This window comes from Epinephelus moara, chromosome 8, assembly GCF_006386435.1.
Source record: "Epinephelus moara isolate mb chromosome 8, YSFRI_EMoa_1.0, whole genome shotgun sequence".
Taxonomy (NCBI): Eukaryota; Metazoa; Chordata; class Actinopteri; order Perciformes; family Serranidae; genus Epinephelus; species Epinephelus moara.
In genome coordinates this window covers 39,429,915-39,449,114 of record NC_065513.1, presented here as the reverse complement: position 1 = coordinate 39,449,114, position 19,200 = coordinate 39,429,915, and the positions used below count along the sequence as shown (strand labels likewise).

At 40.4% G+C, this 19,200-nt stretch overlaps 1 protein-coding gene across 5 annotated transcripts in view; it reads right to left on the bottom strand.

The window, feature by feature from the left end:
* slc39a14 (solute carrier family 39 member 14) overlaps positions 1 to 18,156 on the bottom strand; it is a 42,554-nt gene extending 24,398 nt beyond the window's left edge. Inside the window, exons 1-3 of one of the 5 annotated variants that reach the window (XM_050050717.1) lie at positions 17,930 to 18,156; positions 7,676 to 7,864; positions 4,384 to 4,732 (exon numbers count right to left, since the gene is read on the bottom strand). In XM_050050717.1, coding sequence (XP_049906674.1) covers positions 4,384 to 4,704 — 321 coding nt within the window. In that variant the 5' untranslated portion in view covers positions 4,705 to 4,732; positions 7,676 to 7,864; positions 17,930 to 18,156. Of the gene's footprint in view, positions 1 to 4,383; positions 4,733 to 7,675; positions 7,865 to 14,679; positions 15,043 to 17,929 lie in introns of those variants that run through there. The other 4 variants (XM_050050713.1, XM_050050715.1, XM_050050714.1 and 1 more) reach the window with 4 other exon arrangements.
* Between the last annotated feature and the right edge of the window lie 1,044 nt (positions 18,157 to 19,200).

The following is a 19,200-nucleotide window of genomic DNA, read 5'->3' as shown; positions in this document are numbered from 1 at the left end:
CAGATTGACACATATTAGAGCTGCGTTACGTTGTAAGCTTCAGAAAATAAATTTGCAGTTATGTTACATAACATGGAAGGTTATCTATGAAAGATTATTCAAACAACGTCATTACATACAACAGTATTTGGTGACTTTTCAAAAACTTTCAATGATTTTTATTAGTTTCTTGACTTTTCCAGGCTTGGAAAACATGACTGTGAAATTCCATGACTTTTCCAGGTTTTCCATGATTGTGGGAACTATGGATTAAGGTCTAGTCTGCTTCCATTAATTCTACGTATTTTTGAATAAAAATGTAAATTAACCAACAGTCTTCATTTTCTTTAATATTATTTCTAAATGTAAGGTGTTTGCCATAAGACTTGAAATTTAAATAAAACTGCAAATCATAGTGCATTAAAAATGTTTACTAACAATGTAGAACTGGACAAATACAGATGGAGGGGATGCCCAACAGCCACTGAAAGGAAGATAAGACATATACAGCAATGTCAGCTTCTGAAATCTCTCTCTCTCTCTGGGGTATCAAACCTCAAAAGTCACATTGAAAAGTCAAGAGAAACTGAATCCACAGTAAATATTTCATTGCTATATTGGGACACATGAGCCAGTTAGACTTTCATCTCCTGAGGACAAAAAGTGAAGCTGAATCAAAAACGAGTGGAGCTTTCCACAGCTGCAGAAAATGTATTAAATATTCTATTAAATTATTATATAAACTATTCTCAGCATACACAATGAAACATTCATCGTGGCAGCTATTAATATTGGAATGCAACGTGTGCATTTAAGAATGGCTGCTCCTGAACAGGTGATTAACAACATGCCAGTGACACATGACTGAATACTGGCCAACGGTTGAAGTACTTTACTTTTGTTTATTGAGTCACACACCTGTACAAAACAGGCACTACCTGTTTGTGTCTTTATCTATCTATACGGGTAAAGAAAGCAACACTCATTGGTACGTACAAAAAAACAAGATCCAGGGAGTCTCAAATTAATGCAGACGACCGTGGAAAAAAAATCAAGGCACTGGGTTGTCTGCATTAATTTGAGACGTTCTTTTACCAGCCTCACCAAAGAGCACCTGTTGGATCAGCCATTAGTGCCAAGCAGCGTCTTTTTTTCCATTGCAACCACTCAACAGTGTGGATCTCCTCTAAAATCTGAACTACATGTGACCTCTATTTAATTTCTTTGAAGAGTTTGTAGCTTTGCCACCATTACTAAATCTATTCAAAAGCAGATCAGCAAGTGAGTCAATCATCCACGACACTAAGCATGGGAAATATGTTAAATATGTAAGCTATCTGGCGCCGGTGGCTCCTGCTTCTTCCAGGCAGGACTAAAGCTGGATTTACTCTTCTGCTTCAGAGTGTTTGAGGGGACGCTGAGGCTCCACCAGAGGTACTGACACAGCTAACATGTACCTCCTCAAAAAAAAAAAAGTGAATACACATCATGGGTATAAAGTGCCGACGCGGAAGTTAGCATCGCCCTGGTTCCCTCGTCAAAAAGCTTCAGGGATTGCGCCATTGGATTTTGTATTATTGCAGAAATAAACACTGTGGCACACAATGGTTTATGACTCTCACACATTTTGTTCAGCAAGATAATCTTCACAAATAAACACCACTTTTTTGATTTTTGAAGCCTAAATACAATCGTCAGAAGTTAAAAGCTAATGAAATAAAAGCTTAACAATTCACAGGTGGGGTTTTAACTGGCATATTTTAAGTCGTAGAACAAAACGTGAAAGTCTCTTGGGCTTGTGTTAACCACAGGCCTTTTTACAGGCATCTAACCAAAAACTCATTCAAAAAAAAAACCTTGACTTAGAGACGAGGGACCCAGGAGTGCTAAAATGCTAACTCATTTCTGGGTTTTAAGACTCATTCCTGGAGCACTCTATACAGGAGATACCACATGTAAACCACACCTACATGATTCTGTAGCTGGTGGAGATCGTCGATTATGAAGACAACACATATTCTTTTGTTTCTTTGAAATGTTAAGAACTAATTTGAGATTTAATGATTTAGCAGAGGTGCTTTAGGGTGTTTTGTGTATCTCCCTCTGTTTCTGGCTGTCAGCTCTTGCCTAATTGCTCGACCACACCCTCCTGTCCTTACCCAACGTGGAGCAGGAATGGTGTGAAAGAGCCACTTTGTACTCCTGCTTGCTTTCGTTGGTTTGGTTATCATCCATTGTTTACACATCATCACTTGTTAGCACATATAGTTTTCATAGTTCCAACACTCAACAGCTCGCTGACGACCAATCACACACACCCAGGACTTGAATTGTTTGAATCATCATAACTGACTGACAATTAGATAACACACAGTAAGGGTTACTGTATGAACCTCCCTTGTTTGTTAAGGCCTAAAGAAGCCAGTTGTAACACTGGCAACACCCTTTTGCTGTGTGAAGAACCTTCCTATTAGCACTCTTCATCACACGCTACACCAACACAATGATAGAAGGTTGACACACTTAAGATATATCAAGCTCAAACAGCTCTACAGAGAAGTACAGATCCAGCTTAAATTACCTACACTACAGGTCTTCTAGGGTCCAACATTTGGCACCAATCTAAAATGGACAAATTCAACACCAAGCCCGAACAAGACGTACATAAGAGCCCAGGATAATTGGATCTATTCCCGAAGGCAAAGGACTGAAAATACACTGGCAGCAGTATGAAGCACCATCAATTAGCATGCAGCTATGGTCGGAAAGGGTAAGTGTACTCATGCAATGATTATGACTGAATACGAGTCCATCTTGATCCAATAAAGTATAAGACATATTGACACACAGACACGTAATCCAAGACAAATAGAACAGCAAACTGTTGCACCAGCTCTGTGTACGTTCAAACTTTGCCAAACCTAGTTAAAACAAGGGCTGGTCGGTTGGTCGATATGATCTTGTCGAACTGAATTCTCATTGGTCAGACAATCGCTGGTGTTCTTTTCATAGGAGGTTGTGTGTACACCAAAGCATTTTTATATCTCTGACATGTGACATATGAACCTTCTAAGACCCTGAGGACATCTGGGACCGACCTATTGACCGTCCCAAGAGTCAGAACAAAACATGGTGAAGCAGCGTTTTGTTATCACGCAGCACAAACCTGGAAGAACCTCCCAGATGATGTCAGATAAGCCCCGACTCTGAACATTTTTAAGTCAAAGCTAAAAACACTAGTTTATCACACTGTTTACTTCACCCTGTAATGACTGAAAGCTTATTTTTAAACTCAGTTTTAAATTGTTTTTTAAAAAAAATATATAATCTTTGCACTAATTGTCTACACTTCTGCTATTTTTTTTAATTGTAACCCTTTATCTTTTTTCTCTTTACTCATTTCTATGTCATTTATTATGTTTTATATTTTATTGCTCTGTAAAGCACTTTGAATTGCCCTTGTGTATGACATGTGCCATACATATAAAGCTGCCTTGCCTTGCCTTTGTACTATTTTATTACCTTATGTCATTACAAACTAACTAGCAGTTCCTGAGCCTCTAGTGTTGAATTTACAGCCTAAATTAAAAGAGAACTTTCACATAACTGGTGCAACCAGGTGCAGAATCCTGCCCAGACCTGGTGAGACTGAATGTAATTAAGACTGGGCCGACCACCGAACAGTTTCTAGTAATGAAGACCTCTAACTCATGATGGGACCATCTCAGTAGCAGATCAATTTCAGCAGTAATCATAAAAGAATCAAATAAAATGAAGCTATAAACTGTAAATCTGGTTTAATTTATGAAGCTACTTATCAGCAGCAAGATTATGCACACTATATATTAAACTATGTGGCAGTGCTGAAATAATTAGTGGATATATCGATAGCAATAGACATAAAAAAAAAAGATAACTCATTGTTCGTTCCAGCCTCTCAAATATCAGCATGTGGTGCTTTTCTCTCTTTTATTTCACTGTATATTAAATATTTTGGGGTTTTAACTCCTGGTCAGACATCAACTTGGACTCTGGGAAACTGTAACATGCATTTTTAGTACTGTCAAAATCCTTATAGTTTCTAAAAATCTGTACTAGTAACTCTGTATGGTATCTTTTATATTCAACACAGTACAGGAACAGCTGGCGAAAGCAACGCTTGAAGAAAGTCACAGTGCATCTATGCCAACGCTGAATAAGGTCTACAGTAAGTTGTTTTATTCTTATATAATGTTTCCTAATTAACACTTGGAGGCAAAAACATAACATTATAAAAAAAATATATAAAATGTGGTTGCTTCAGATGCAGAGATTCAGTTTGCACTCATTATCTAGGCCACAGAGGGGCATCCTGTCAACTCAAAGTGCGAGCACAAGATTAAAAAAAAAAACTTTTATTCTCACCTTGGAGCTGTTGGATTTGGGAGGTGAGGTCACTGTAGGTGTCTCAGTCGTACTGCTGCTGTCACTGTCACCTTCACCCTGACCCTGGCTGAGGAGGGCCAGCAGTGAGCGCAGCTGTGGCACCGTGATGGTGCTGTTGTCTCCATAGCGGGACAGCAAGTCCTGAAGCACCTGGGCAGGGGACTGTGTCTGACCTTCTCCCTGACATGTCACGCGGCCCAAGGGGCAGATGAGCACAGCCAGGGCCAGGACAAACATCAGCTGGGACTGGAGGAGGGTGATGGTCATAGCGGCACGGCCATGAGGGCGCCAGATAAGCATGGCTTCTTCACTGGCTGCAAGCGTTAATCTGTGGGGGGAAGGGCAGGAAGAGAATAAGAGGAGTACTTTGAAAACTACAACAAAAATAACAGTATTTTCCAAACTACAAACTTAGATAGAAGCACTGGATGTAAATACTATTCTATAAAGAAAAAACTCCACAGATAGCTTTCACAAAAAAGCCAAACATTTCAACATAATATCATAGCATAAATAAAACATTAAAATCATGACTTAAAGGTCCAGTGTGTGGGATTTAGAAGGATATAGTGGCAGAAAAGGAATACAATTCCTTACTATGGTTTCATTAGTGTATAATCACCTCAAAATAAGAATCAGTGTGCTTTCGGCACCTAGAATAAGCCGTTTATTTCTACACACCAGGGGTCCTCTTCTACAGAGTCCACCATGTTGTATCTACAGTAGCCCATAACAGACAAACCAAACACTGGCTGTTGATAGGGCCATTCGCATTTTCATATCGGCCATCGTAGCTCTTCTACATGCTTGACACATGGGAGAAATGGTGCAACCTCACCACTAGATGCTACTAAACTCTACACAGTAGACCTTTAAAAGACATGCTCTGCAGAATTTTCCTAAAACACAATGTTTAGACTTTATTTTGTTCTCATTTTGCTCTGTTTAGGATGTTCCTGCACAGGGCACAGGTGTGACTAGGACTTCATAAACAGGTTGTGACCAGGTGCCAGACCATTTGCAGCACGGATCAAAGAGGAAGCTACAAAAATCAGACACCATGCTGGAAAAATGCAAATGTAGCGAGGCCAAATGCCAAGCAGACAAAGCTTGTTTCAAAATGACGGAATCCGGGCATGGTTTTCACTTTCACTGGCGATACTGTTACAACCAGTAGCCGACAATTCCTGCATAGTATACCTTTTAAATCAAGCAATATCTGATCAATAAGACACAAAACAGAATTTGAAGAATAATTCTGTACCCGTTTTTGGCACTCAACAGTTTTGAATACTAAACACAATAACTGTGGGTCAGTACTCAAAAGAGCACTGACACCTGACCCAAGAGGGGACTGAATTTATTTTGAACAGTGCAGCTTTAGATATGTGAATATCCAGTTGTTCAGAAGGTAAGGGGCCAATCCTGACTGCAAATTAACACCCAAACTCTACCCAAAGGCCCACTGTTCGCCAGCACAAAGCACACTGAGGGAGGAGGAAACCAGTGGGACAAACACAGCTGCCAATTACACACAATTACAGACAATTATAGCTCACATTCACCAGACAACATTTGTAATAACCAGCAATGCAATACAGTTAACACTCTCTTCAACTAAAACCAGACATGCAGGTTTAGTCATAATATCTGTGTGGATAGTATGGATTCTTAGCCAATTGTCCCATTGAGATTTAGAGACAGTTTTTTCCCTCATCACTTAAAATGTACCCAGTTTTACACACACAAGAATTACAAAAAAATCATATTTTGAATTAGCTACGTGGGGGAAAATAGTATGCAAGCATTTCGTCTATGAACAGGGTTCCTGCAGATCCTCAAAAAGTCATTGAACTGTTTAATCTAAAAATAAGCCCTTAAGGCAACCTCCTGCATTTTACGTAGCCTTGATTCAGTATACCATGCATCTCTACGTTTTATTACAAATGCAAAGTCACTTACTCATCACTGCATTTTTTATGATTTGGTGGGTTGGACGTGATTGACCACTCGCAGACAACAGCACTGGTATATTTTCATCTATAAAGCAATATTGGGCAAACTTTAGGCCTCCCTCTGCACCCTTCTGTGTGTCAGCTCTGGTAGTTACCAGCAACACTACTTCAAGTGCTTGCTTTTTGATGTACCTGGGTTTTAACAGATCTTGGGAAAACTGCATTCTCCTACTCTGCACCTTGGACATGAAACAATCTTTAAAAAGGTCTCAAATTAGACACACACTTATATCTATGGATGAAGTCATGGGCATCATAAAGAATGTGGTGACAGAGGCATGTGCTTGTTTTTCTTGAGAGGCTACTATGTTTGAATAGTTGTTTTATTGTGGATTTTTATATTATATGTTGTATTCGTTGCATTCTAAATGTGTTTTAATCGGCTGCTACCTTGCCCAGGTCTCTCTTGTAAAAGAGATTTTCAATCTCAAGGGAACTTCCTGGTTAAATAAAGGTTAAATAAATAAAATAATTAGTATTAAAGTGTCATAAATCAATCTTTCAAAAGTCTTCAAATGCAAAGACATGGGAAATAGGATTTTCTAATTTTTTTCTGATGTTGCATTAAGAAAAATCCCAAAATAATTGGTGACAACTGTTTTATTTTAAATAATTTACTGAATGCCTCTCAAATTAACGTCACTCAGATCAGAAAAGTGGAACCAACAAAACGCATATTTTGTTTCTGGCCGGGATGCTCAGAGCAGAGGATCCACTGCCTGTTAGCTAGCTGTCACTGTACCCTGGATGACGTCGGGAAGGTGTAAATTCAACAAAAACTGGCTATATAACCAAGAATTTCACTGCATGGCAAAACCAGTACAAGGCATTGTATTCAAGGTATATGGTATTGAATGCAAAAAGTTTTTCAAACACTTGGCAGTGGACTCTCACATGCAGAGTGAGAAACACAAAATTGTCAAGAAAACTCAGCAACAATCACCAAGTATTTCCCAAAAAAGTCGTGTTTTATGTTATAATGAACACTTTATTTAATTCTGAGTAGGATTAAAAAAGTCTTAATAAGTCCTTCTTGCCTCAAGCTGAAAGAACCCTGTTCATAGTGCATCCACTTTTTCCATCCCTGATACAAACTTTCACATACACACACGACACACACAGGGCAAACTGTAAAGTTCCCGTCCCGTGAGCTCAACACACAGAGCACTGATTCATTTCAATGCAACCTGCAGGTCCACATGCAAACCTGGGCTGAATAAACAGACCCATTCATTTCTGTGCGAAGAAACGCTCACCTCTTCCTACAGAGCCTCTAATGATAGCTGGTGCGTAAAGCGCTTCAGTCAGTCTGTCTGCCCCGAGGCTCCGGGCGTGCTGAATAATGCCCACAGGTTACCTGGGAGTAGAGATGGAGTCGGGGGAATAGCGAGCGGTGAGGAAGAAATGCCCGAACAGAGCAGCGAGCTCCTCAGGGGTGCAGTGGACTGTGGAAAGGAGAGAGACAGATAAAAAAAAGGTTACGACTCACCGGTGAGGAAGAAAGAAATAGGAAAGGATAGAGGAAAAGAAAAGAGGCAGTGGAGAAGATAAGAAACCTGAAATGGCAGCTGCCAGCTTAAATGTTCTGTGCTCGCTCTACCCATCGACTTGCCTTCTTCAAATTCCAATCTAACTCTCAGGCCACGAAGTCCAGCACCGTGCCAAACCCACATCACTCCTTTTCTATACTGAGCATTGCATTCATATTCAGATGCTGTACATAAAGAGAAGGCCGTTTAGTTTGCTACCAGAGGAATCTGATGGGGAATTACTGCAGCTGCAAACATCTAGTTCAGCTGCACGCTGCCAGCCAATCAAGTTTCTGTCACCGAGGGCCTGGAAACTCCAGAAAACTTGCTTATGAAAGGCAAGAGAGTCGAAATAAATGAAACTCCCCTCTCTTTATATATACTGCAGACATCCCCTTGAGCAAAGTGCTACACACCCCAACTGATCAGTGGCCAACAATACACATCTGTGTCTGCTGGACAGCTGTGTGGAAATGTGACACATTATGAATGTAAAGCAGAACATTTATGAAAGAGTCGACTCCTCCCAAGATAAAATACAACTTTCAAAAGGTCAGTCTGTCAGCTTTCCCTTTCTTCTAATCTGCGTTCACTCACCAACTTTCTTCTCTCGGAGCTGAGGAGGCAAAGAAAAGAGTCTCCTCTTCAATAAGTTACCCTCTCCCCAATGAATTGTGTCCTCTCTCCCAAATCTTCCCCCTGTGCTTGCTCTAATGAGGCCTTATTCTGAAGCACGGGGGGAAAACAGGGTACAGGAAATAAGAAAAAAAATCCTGTTTAAAGTCTCTTTAGCTCCAATTTTTCATTTCTCTCCCCTCCCTCTTACACAATCCTTGTAAAAGTTGCAAGAGCTCTGAACCTTGCCCTCCTTACTGCTGGCTACTATTATTAGTGAATAACAGGTTGAAGCCAGGAGTGGATAATGGTGCTGTAACAGTTGGCTGATTGACAGAAGCAATTACAACTATTTGTTGACTTTTTACAGACTGATTGATTAATCAAATAATTATCATTCATTACCGATTCATTTTACAAAGGTAAGAGAAGAGAATTCCTGCACATTGTCTTATTACTCGCATCCATCCATCCATTTTCAGCCACTTATCCGGGGCCTGGTTGCAGGGGCACCAGGCCAGGCAAAGCACCCCAGACGTCCCTCTCCCCAGCAACGCTTTCCAGCTCCTCCTGGGGGACCCCAAGGCGTTTCCAGGCCAGAGGAGCTATGTAATCCCTCCAGCATGTTCTGGGTCTGCCCTGGGGCATCCTACCAGAAACACCTCCAGCTGGAAGCACCCAGGAGGATCCTGATCAGATGCCTGAACAACCTCAACTGACCCCTTTCAACGTGAAGGACCAGTTAACAATAATTAACTTCATTTAAATAACACACAACATTTTGATCCTCGGACCTTCATCAGGCCTAAGGACTAAGGAGGATGGAAACACTGTGTATTTAACTGCACATAATAAGACAGAGTTACTGAAGGTGTGCATGAGCCTCCGCATTCTAGATTAATTATACTTGAATGAATCTGCACTAAACCTATTGTAACAGCAGCCCTTGTGCACAATACAGATAAAATCCTCAATTACAGTTGTATCAGTACAAGGTTCCTTTAAGGTACCGACTAAAACAACCTAGTACCAAGTAGGGTGGGGGGTGAGGAATCAATACAAAATAGTGTTGCCGTATTTTTGCATGGCAAAAATATCAATGCCACTTTTTCAGAAAATACCAGATGAGAAAGTCTGTTTTTGGCTAATTTATGAACTTCAGTAGCTGAAAATTCAATTTAATCTCATCATATTGATGCAAAAGTTCTGAAAACGCAATATAACTTGAATCCAGTTCTTCCCAATGATCTGCAACATTCCCAGCAAATGTTTGACACAACCAGAGATATTAAAGGCATAGCTGAATTAAACTGAGGGAGTTGATAACCCTGGCCATAATAAAGACAAGTTCTACAGTGGTAATGATATGGTATATACCACTAATTTTATGCTACTACCTTGTCCAGAAGCCCACACATCAATGGGACACACCTGGTTAAATCAAGGCTAAACAAAAAGAGAAGATAAAGCTATATTATCTAAAGGCAGGTAAGGAGTTTTCTTGAAGCTTTCTCTGGTGGTGTTGCTGCTATAACCTTCACTGGTCAAGAGTTTCATAGGTGGATAAACGTCCAACAATAAGCTCTGCTCCTATGCCTCTAACAGCCTGCAGCCACAGGTAAAGTGATATCACTCTCCTCTTCCACATTTATTTTTCATTAGGAGAGAGGAGAGGCAAGGTGTGTGGAGAAATGTTTCGGAGTGACTAAACGCAGCAGCTTGGATAAACACGTCTTCTTAATTTGTTTACATGGTGTACTACTGTGTTCCAATCTAACATGCGGATACACACACGGGTTAAAGGTAGAATACATGTGGGAAAATATGCACTACATTATTTTCATGACATTTAAACAATGGCTGTTAACAAGCAAGGTAAAAGCGATATAGGAGTGGAAACAATTTGCATTGGGAAATAACAGGGTTTATGGGAAATGTGGTCTTCAGTTTGGGAAAGAAAAGTACTTACGATACCAGTGGGAACACAGAGAATCCATTATTACATCAATGTACCACGAGTAATCTGTCACTGATGTGTCACTGTTTGGGTTTGCTAATCCATTACTAAGTAAATAGACCAATTATGTGTCATTAGTTAAATATGTTGTAGTATCCTTTCTTGATTCAGCCAGGAGTGTTTTTCTTTTCATATTCTCGTGTCACACTTCTTTATTTTACTTTATTTTATTTTGATTAAAATTTACTACTAAAAATAGGGGTGTCACAATTCTCTGAAGGCTATAAAGACCGACAGATCATCAGTTTTATGCTCTGACAACTGTCATTTATATTTTCAGATTCTTCATTAAAAAAATACATTACATGGTATCAACTGTAATATGGCTGCCATATTTTTTTTTTTTTTTTGGGGGGGGGGGGGGGGGGGGGGGGGGGGGCACCCNTATATTTTCAGATTCTTCATTAAAAAAATACATTACATGGTATCAACTGTAATATGGCTGCCATATTTTTTTTTTTTTTTTGGGGGGGGGGGGGGGGGGGGCACACTAAGACCATCACATTTAGATCATTTATTCAAAATGTAATAAACAACAGCAACTTCTTTCACCAGTCAATAAGAAACCAGGAGAAGAGCCACTAGATGGAAACAGAGCACTTCACAGCAACAGCTTGAGTTTCATCACCTGCAAAAGGCCACTCTGACTTCACTTTAGCAAATAAACTACAGTTTTCCTGTCAACAACACGTCACTCGATTACGTAACTCCAGTACAGGAAAGGCAAAATGTTGCCACACTGCTGACTTAAGGGAAGAACTTTGGATTTTCCAAGTTTCTCCATAGTCTCTGACTCAGGCAGTGGCCATGGTGTCATCTGCTTTTGATGATCGAAATCAAAAGCTCATTTTGACTTACTGTCGTTTAAGAATCGAAATCATGACACCCCGTTACTCCATACCAGAACTCACGTTACAAGAAAGGCAAAAATGTTGCCTCACTGCGGACTTCAGGGAAAAACTTGGGATTTTCCAAGTCTGTTTCTCCATAATCTCTGACGCCATGGTGTCATCTGCAAGAAAATCAAGACCTAATACAATAATATCATCCTCAAACATACAGCATCGGCTGTGCTCTATCTGTCATATAGCAAGATAACCAGTGTGGAATAGCTGTTGAAGTGCTGCCTGTCACCCTGCTTCCTCCCCAGGACTTGGTATGAACCTTAAATACACACATGCACTCATGCTCCTAAATAAGACCTCATTTTGCTCTGGAGAGTGCACACGTCTAAACAGCGAAGCTACAATAAACAGTGAAGAAGCAGAATCCTTCTTTACTGGCAGACCTTCGCCTCGGTCTCAATGTGGCTACGGTCCAATTAAAACAATGTAGGTACTGCTTTTAAATGTCAGCATGTCAGGTCATACTGATGTCACCACACACTCAGACGCACATGCAGTTAGAGTCCAAGGCCTATTTGTAGTCGTGGAGATAAAGGGTGGTAGTAAGAGACAGGCAGTCTGCAGCAGGGATGTTAGTCCTTCACCACGCCGGTGAAGGCCTCTGCCATGATGTTAAATATGAGTTTCACAAGGGAGCCAAGAGCAGAGGAGACAAGAAGGAAGAGCAGGACGGGAAAATGTTTAGTCACAGTCTGCTGGACTCTAATCCCAAGGGCATGCAGCTGATTCCAGTCTGCCCAGTATTTCCAATTGTTCTCTGTTCTTAGAAAGTCACCTGTGTACCCTGCTTCTTGTTTATCTTCCATCTAATGACGTTTCTGTCAGATTAGAAACCACAAACAAATCAGCACAGAGAGGTAACTTCCAGTCAAGCCATGAGCAAACGTACTAAATCAAGAAAACACACACAAATTATTTTCATTTTTTCAACAATGTCACCGGAAAATCTGGGCAACAGGGAGTGAGTAAATCCACATGTTGTAATTAGGCTTAATCAGGCCAAACCAAACAGTGTTATCAGCACTTGTGTCACATCTCACACACACACACAGTACTTCAGACCCACGTAAACACACCTCAATGAGAAATTTCCATTGTCATCATCAATTTCACCACCTGACTGAGCAGAAATCAAATCTCTGATGGGTCACGAGTCTAACAGGAGCTCCTGCAGGAGACGCTGCCAGCTCAAACTCTTTTCCACCAACCAGCCTATGAGCGATATCCGAGCACAGAATGACACATGAGGGACTGCTTACCCATTTTGCCAGAATTTATGTAACCACAGCCCATCACCACTCCAAACCCACACACCTTTTAAATAAATTAGTGAGTAATTAAGGTGCTGGTAAGCTGAACAACACTCTCTAAAGCACCTTGGAAAAGTGTTTTTATTAGAGCTGTTAATCAGCTGCACATAGTTCTGCAAAAGGAACAACAAACTCAATCTAGGCAAAGTTATGACTGATAAAAGTGCTGATGGAAACTCTTCTGACACTGCAGTTGTCTGCTGGATCATGACTCAGCTTTTATCTGTCTTAAAATATTTCCAAGAGAAGCCATCCTCATTTATTTTCTATCCTGCAGCAACAACAATAAGTAAAGGGTTTCTCAGTCTTATAAATGTAATCCATCAAACTACTGTGCACTTGTCTGGTGGTAGGTGATGGGGATACAGTGCTTTTACAGACAGCTATACATCTAAACTCAACTTGCTTTTGGTTGGGATCTTGATTTAACTGCCCTGTCATGTAATAAACTAGAACAAATTCTGAGGCAACAACAACTGGAAGAAAAACTAGATTTGGTAAGAATATCTGTGTTGATATGACACATCATATTTGTTATGATGGTATTTAAGTTTGCACAACAATTTCTGTATATTTTGAATAGTGTATGGTAGTGAACTATACTAAGGTTATGTTTATATTTACCTTATTTATGTACTAAAGGAGATTGTGGACAACTTCGTGCATAAAGGACGACGTAAAGCTTGTATTGGTTTGGATCGTAATAAGTTTTTGACCATGTTATGCAGTGTTGAAGTATAATGACGCATACTACATGAGAATATATAGAAACAGGACATTGAGACGGCAGTGGACCGCACTAGGTGTAATTCTGGGAGGACTTGGCCTGCCACTTGTTTCCTTTTTTTCATTCTCAATAAACCTCGTTCAGCTTTTTCCCAGCCTTGTGAGTACTGTGGATCTCCAGAAAAGGAACAGAAACACAAGTCAAAATCTCGACACCTAACAAACTAAGTGTCCTCTACACTAGACACTGCTGTACTGTCACGCCACACACTGTATCAATATTCTTCTGTAATCCAAGACTTAAAATGCACACTAAACCTTGTTCAGATACCTTTAGCACTGTAATCAACACCGTGTAACCTGTATCAAAGCTGTGCATCTCAAACAGCTCTGCTGGTATTCAAATACACGTAATTTAATGCAGTCCAGTGATTCTGTTAATCCCATTTTGCTGCGATAAAGACAAAGACTGGCGCGAGAGAAATCAAAGTTCAGACTTATCGGATAAATACAAGTTTTTCCTTTGTGGACAAAATTTGCAATTAAATACCACAACACAATTTCATTTATAAACATATTCAGCAATGAAAACCACTGAGAACGCCAGCCATATGGAACTCTGGCTTCTGGATTATGATAAAACAGCAACTTCATTTTTTTTCAATATCATGAAATGGGTTGTTTTCTCGATTTACTGAATAATCATTCGGTTTTTAAAATAGAGAACAGTGACAAATGCCTCTCATTAGCTCAAAGAGTCCATCCAAAAAACTCAAAAATATTCAGTTTACCCTACAACTCCTGCATACCCTGTTCTCAGACATTTTAAAAAAAATACTTCAGCCAAGTACCCCCTGACCGGTACAAAACATTTTTGGTAGACAAAGAAGCTTATATAAAAAGGTATATTACAGCAATGCGCAATCAGTGTGTGATTTACTCAACAACAACCTTGTAACTAACTCAGAATCCATCGCTAAATTCATGTCAAACCATTTTGCACCTACGATTTCGTGATATTACCATTTTAGGAATTATGCATGACTGATATTCTTTAAATTGACGATGAAAACAATCATACATCCTGCAGTACTCCAAAGTACCCCTATGGGTGCACGTACCCCCGTTTAAGAAACACCAGCATAAAGCATACCCTACCTTTAATGAATGGAGACTCACAAAAGCAACCTCCAATTTTGCTTAGTTTCTTCCGAAATCAAAGCGGTCTGTTTCTCAAAGCAGACCCTGGCTTGTCCTCTCACATCTGCACACTCACCTGTCACTTTATATACCACTGGGGCGAAGGGCAGGTTAAGCTTTGCATCGACTCATCAACCTTTACCCAAGGCCCATAATTATTGTTTCGCGCAGCCCTCAGGCTGATATCATCAAGCAAGACTGTCATTAGATGAGAGAAAGATGGCTGTGGGCACCCTGCTGGTTCACTGAACTCATTGTCCATGTGCTCCACTCATCCTGAGAGTATACAACAAAGCACCATTCACCATACAATTAAAGGGTTTGGACAAGACTTGGTCTGGCTCAACCCCCTACTTTTACCCAGAGGCCAGCTTAGAGGTCAGAGATCAGGAAGCAGAAAGCCACAGAGCACATGTATTTAAGTCCCGCCGCTGAGCACAACTCTGAACTGCTTGTCTTAGTTTTTTTTTTTTTTTACACTTTCTCCTCACAACATTTCAAGAGGAAATGTTCATTTTATTTCACTAGCTCCAGTTATCTGACAGCTGCAGTTGTAGTTTCTTTTCCTTTACAGTATTGCTCAGGGTTCACACACATTTCCAATGAACTTTGTTGGCTTTAAACAGTGTTGGAAATTAGCACCAGCCACCAGCCACCAGCCAAATGTTGGTCAAATATGCAAGTGGCTGTGAGATCTGCTTCACTCACCAGCCAAAAAAAACAATGGTTATCTCTTGAGTGGCTGGCTAATTTTGGAGTCCAACAGCCACAGTGGCAGGTTGACAAAAAAATTCATTTCCTTGGCTTTAAACCAATTCCATGACATAAATGTATAAATGGATAAATAAATAAATGGATAAATTCTGCACATCCATAAAAAATAAGAGAAATGTGCTGAGTGAAAATCAACCACGATCATTCCAAAGTATAAAATACTCCTTGTATTATTACAAAAGTTAATGACAGTTAAGTGTGATGACTGTTATGTCCACTCTTACACTGCATGATGATAAAACATACATAGATGAATGGTTTGAAATGAATATTAAATCAAACTGTTTTTCATATTTTTCCAAAACCAAATGTGAAAAAGTGTAAAAGTTCCGGAACTTTTACAGGGGCTAAAGTTTACTTGGTGCTGATTGGATGTACTCAAGGCGGGATGTGACGTCAACAGAAAGCAACAAAATAGCCGGCATTTTTAAAACTCAGCAGACGAGGGTTAGCTCGTTCATAGCTTCCACTGCCATGTAAACGAAGAGACATGCCAGAAACCCAGCAACCACCTCAGCTCCTTCCATATTGATTATCGTCTTTCTTATGTCTGCTTTCTTCTTCTTACATCTGCTTCGTACTTCTGCTTCTTATTCTTTGTTGTTGTTGTTGTTCTTTGTTTGTTTCTTTGCCGCGTCGCCCCGGTCAAAATGGTCGCGCAACGATTACGTCACATCCAGAGCCCGGTAGCTTTACAGGAACCTTCCTCCTACTCCGCCCTCTCAGTGGAGACACAGCGGTTGAGAGGGCCGAGCGAGAGGACGTTCCTGTAAAGTTCCTGGCCCCCAAATAGTACCAGGAACTTCTTCAGTGGAAACGGGAGAGACTGTTTATCTAGAGCCAGTGTTTGGTTTGTCTGTTCTGGGCTACTGTAGAACAACATGGCGATCTCTGTGGAAGAGGACCCGCTTCATATGCCGATATAAACGGCTCATTCTAAGGTGACGGAAACACAATTCTTAGTGTCATGCCATTATATACTTGAGAAAACAAACTCACAAATTCACACTCCCACAACATCTCAAGACTTTCATTTTAATCACAAAAACTTTGGCCCAAAAAAAACTATATTACTCAACTGGAAAGACAAAAAAAAATTATCAATAAACAATTGGCTAAATCTGTTGACGGACTACGAAAACTTAGGAAAGCTCACAGCAACCCTACAAGACAACCTGACCCCATTCCATAACACTTAGTCTCCATTTCTGCAGCTCATTCAGAGCTGATTCCTCTTTATACTGTTTCACTTGCTCACTTCATCCTCCCAATACCAATATGACAGCTGAAGTTTGTTTCGTGTTACTTGTGTGTCTCTCTTCTTTGTTCTGTAAATATGTTTGATGTGCACAGTTGGTAAAAAATAATAAAAAGAGTTTACCAAAAAAAGAAAGCAAACTTACTGTACCATATTCCACTTCTGCAAACATATCCTCTTTCTACTACGACCTCTACTCCACTTTATCTCAGAGGCAGATGTACTTTTTACGCCACTATGTTTGTCTGACATCTTTAGTTACTTTTCAGATGACAATTTTCCATACTCTTCCTTTCCACTGAAAATCATGCATCTCCTGATTTGGTGATGCTGCATGTTTGTGATAAATTCTGACTTCTTAAGCTAAATAAACTTTTGAAAATCCTCTTGCATCAGCTGGAAAAAGCATCACCACAAAGCTGTTTCTGTCACCATGAAAAGCTGACTTCTTAGAGATTTGTAGCTCTCACAGGACAGCAATGCTACAAACACATGATGATCTTATAGAATATGATGCATTGCTGTAGATTAAACTACCCAACAGTGTATAAAGGAGTTTAAATGAGCACAATCTTGAATATCTACAGCTGTAAAATGCAATACACACATTAATACAACAGTAATAGTACTCCAAACACACCATGGTGGCAACCTCTGACTGCACATTGAGTACTTTTACTATTGAAGTAGGTTAGGTAGTTTAGCTGATACATAGCCCACTTTAACTTAAGGTTTTGAATACAGGATTTCTTCCACTACTAGAAACAGATGATTTTGAGGGAGAACCAGCCCTCATCTAGTCATACGATGAGAGTTACCCACTGGCAGGTTTCCTACGTTTCTCCTACACACCCACATGTCTGCACACACTTCCCATCGCTCTGCTCATGATAATTATTCTCACAAATACGAAACGAAACCACTGACTGATGGAGAAGATCACACAATGAGCCACAAAGCATTTGCTCCTAACTTGATGTAGCTACATGATGTTAGCTTCTACAGCAAGTCTTGACTCAACCACGCGTCAGTGTTAGTGAGATTACCGGGAATGAGAAACGTGTAATGTGCAAATAAACACATTCACGGTTAATTATGAGCCGGTCTCGGTTGGCTAGCTACGGTACAGCCAGGTGATATTAGCCGGCTTTTGATTAGCCGTGACAATTAGCTTACCCGGTGATGCTGTTGGGGGCAGAAAATCAGGCTTGACGTCAACTCCTCTCTAACGGCAGCGTCCTTCTAGCTCCGACACACCGGATGTGTCACTCTCACACACTCTCACGGGCAGATAAAATGTCAGCAGGATGTCTCCGGTACGTTCACAGGCGGACGGGGGTACGGTTTTTTTCTTCGTCCTCCCATTCAAACACACATCAGCAGCGCGTGGAGGATGTGGTGGGGTCATTCTCAGTGGTGACGTCGACGGTTCGCTCTCTGGGTTTTCAGAATGGCGGTGTCTCCCTCTTGTGGCCGCAGCCGGTACTGCTCATAAGACTGCTCATTTAAAACACTGGTATGTGGACACAGGCCCGAACATGAACTGCTCTTTATCTGATGACACATCATTGTTTCTCCTTTATTTTCAGCAGTGTTATTTGCGAACTGTGGATTTGTTTTTAATTGTTTTCCTGCTACATATATACCGTGTTTTCACAGTAATACCTTATTATATAACAGTCTGTGAGTAGTACTGATTTGGACACTATACACTGTACTTACAGACGTCGAAAGTGACACCATACAGTAAAGGCTGTTTTTTGTTATCAATTATTTTTATTATTTCAGCAGAGGTAGAAAAAACAAAAAAAATAAACAGCAGCCATAGTATTAATGTGTGTCTACTCCACTGTGACCATGCAAGGTCAAACCCTCCATCCCTGTGGTGACCTGTATCCTTCCCTCCCTCCCACCGTAATTCTACATTTCGTGACACATAAATTCAGAAATTGACAGCCTTATATCGAAATGCACTTCCATACAACACAATGGTTTACAAGTAAAATGTTCAAGTCAGCAGCTTTTTAACATCTCCTGCTGCAGAGGACCATGCTTGAATAGTCCTTTCAGTAGCCCCATGTATTCTGGCTATAGATTGTTCCAGTAGTATGATGTTCAAAAAGAACGTCAACCATTGTACAGGAGTAAGTGTGTGTGGGGGTTTCCATCTAAGCGTTAACATCTTTTTCGCTACTGTGAGGCCTGAAAACAAATCACAGTATTTGGAGGGAGACAGAGCCAGTGATGATGTATCATTCAAAATCAGCAGCCTGGGACAACAAGGTATCTGCACATCCAGTAAATCTGATAAAGTAGATGACAGGCCTCTTTCCAAAACATGGCAAATGCAGGACACTCCCAGTACATATGTAAAAATGAACCCATGAGACCAAGGGAACATAAATGACAAATTGGAGAGGATACAAGTTAATAATAATAATAATTTC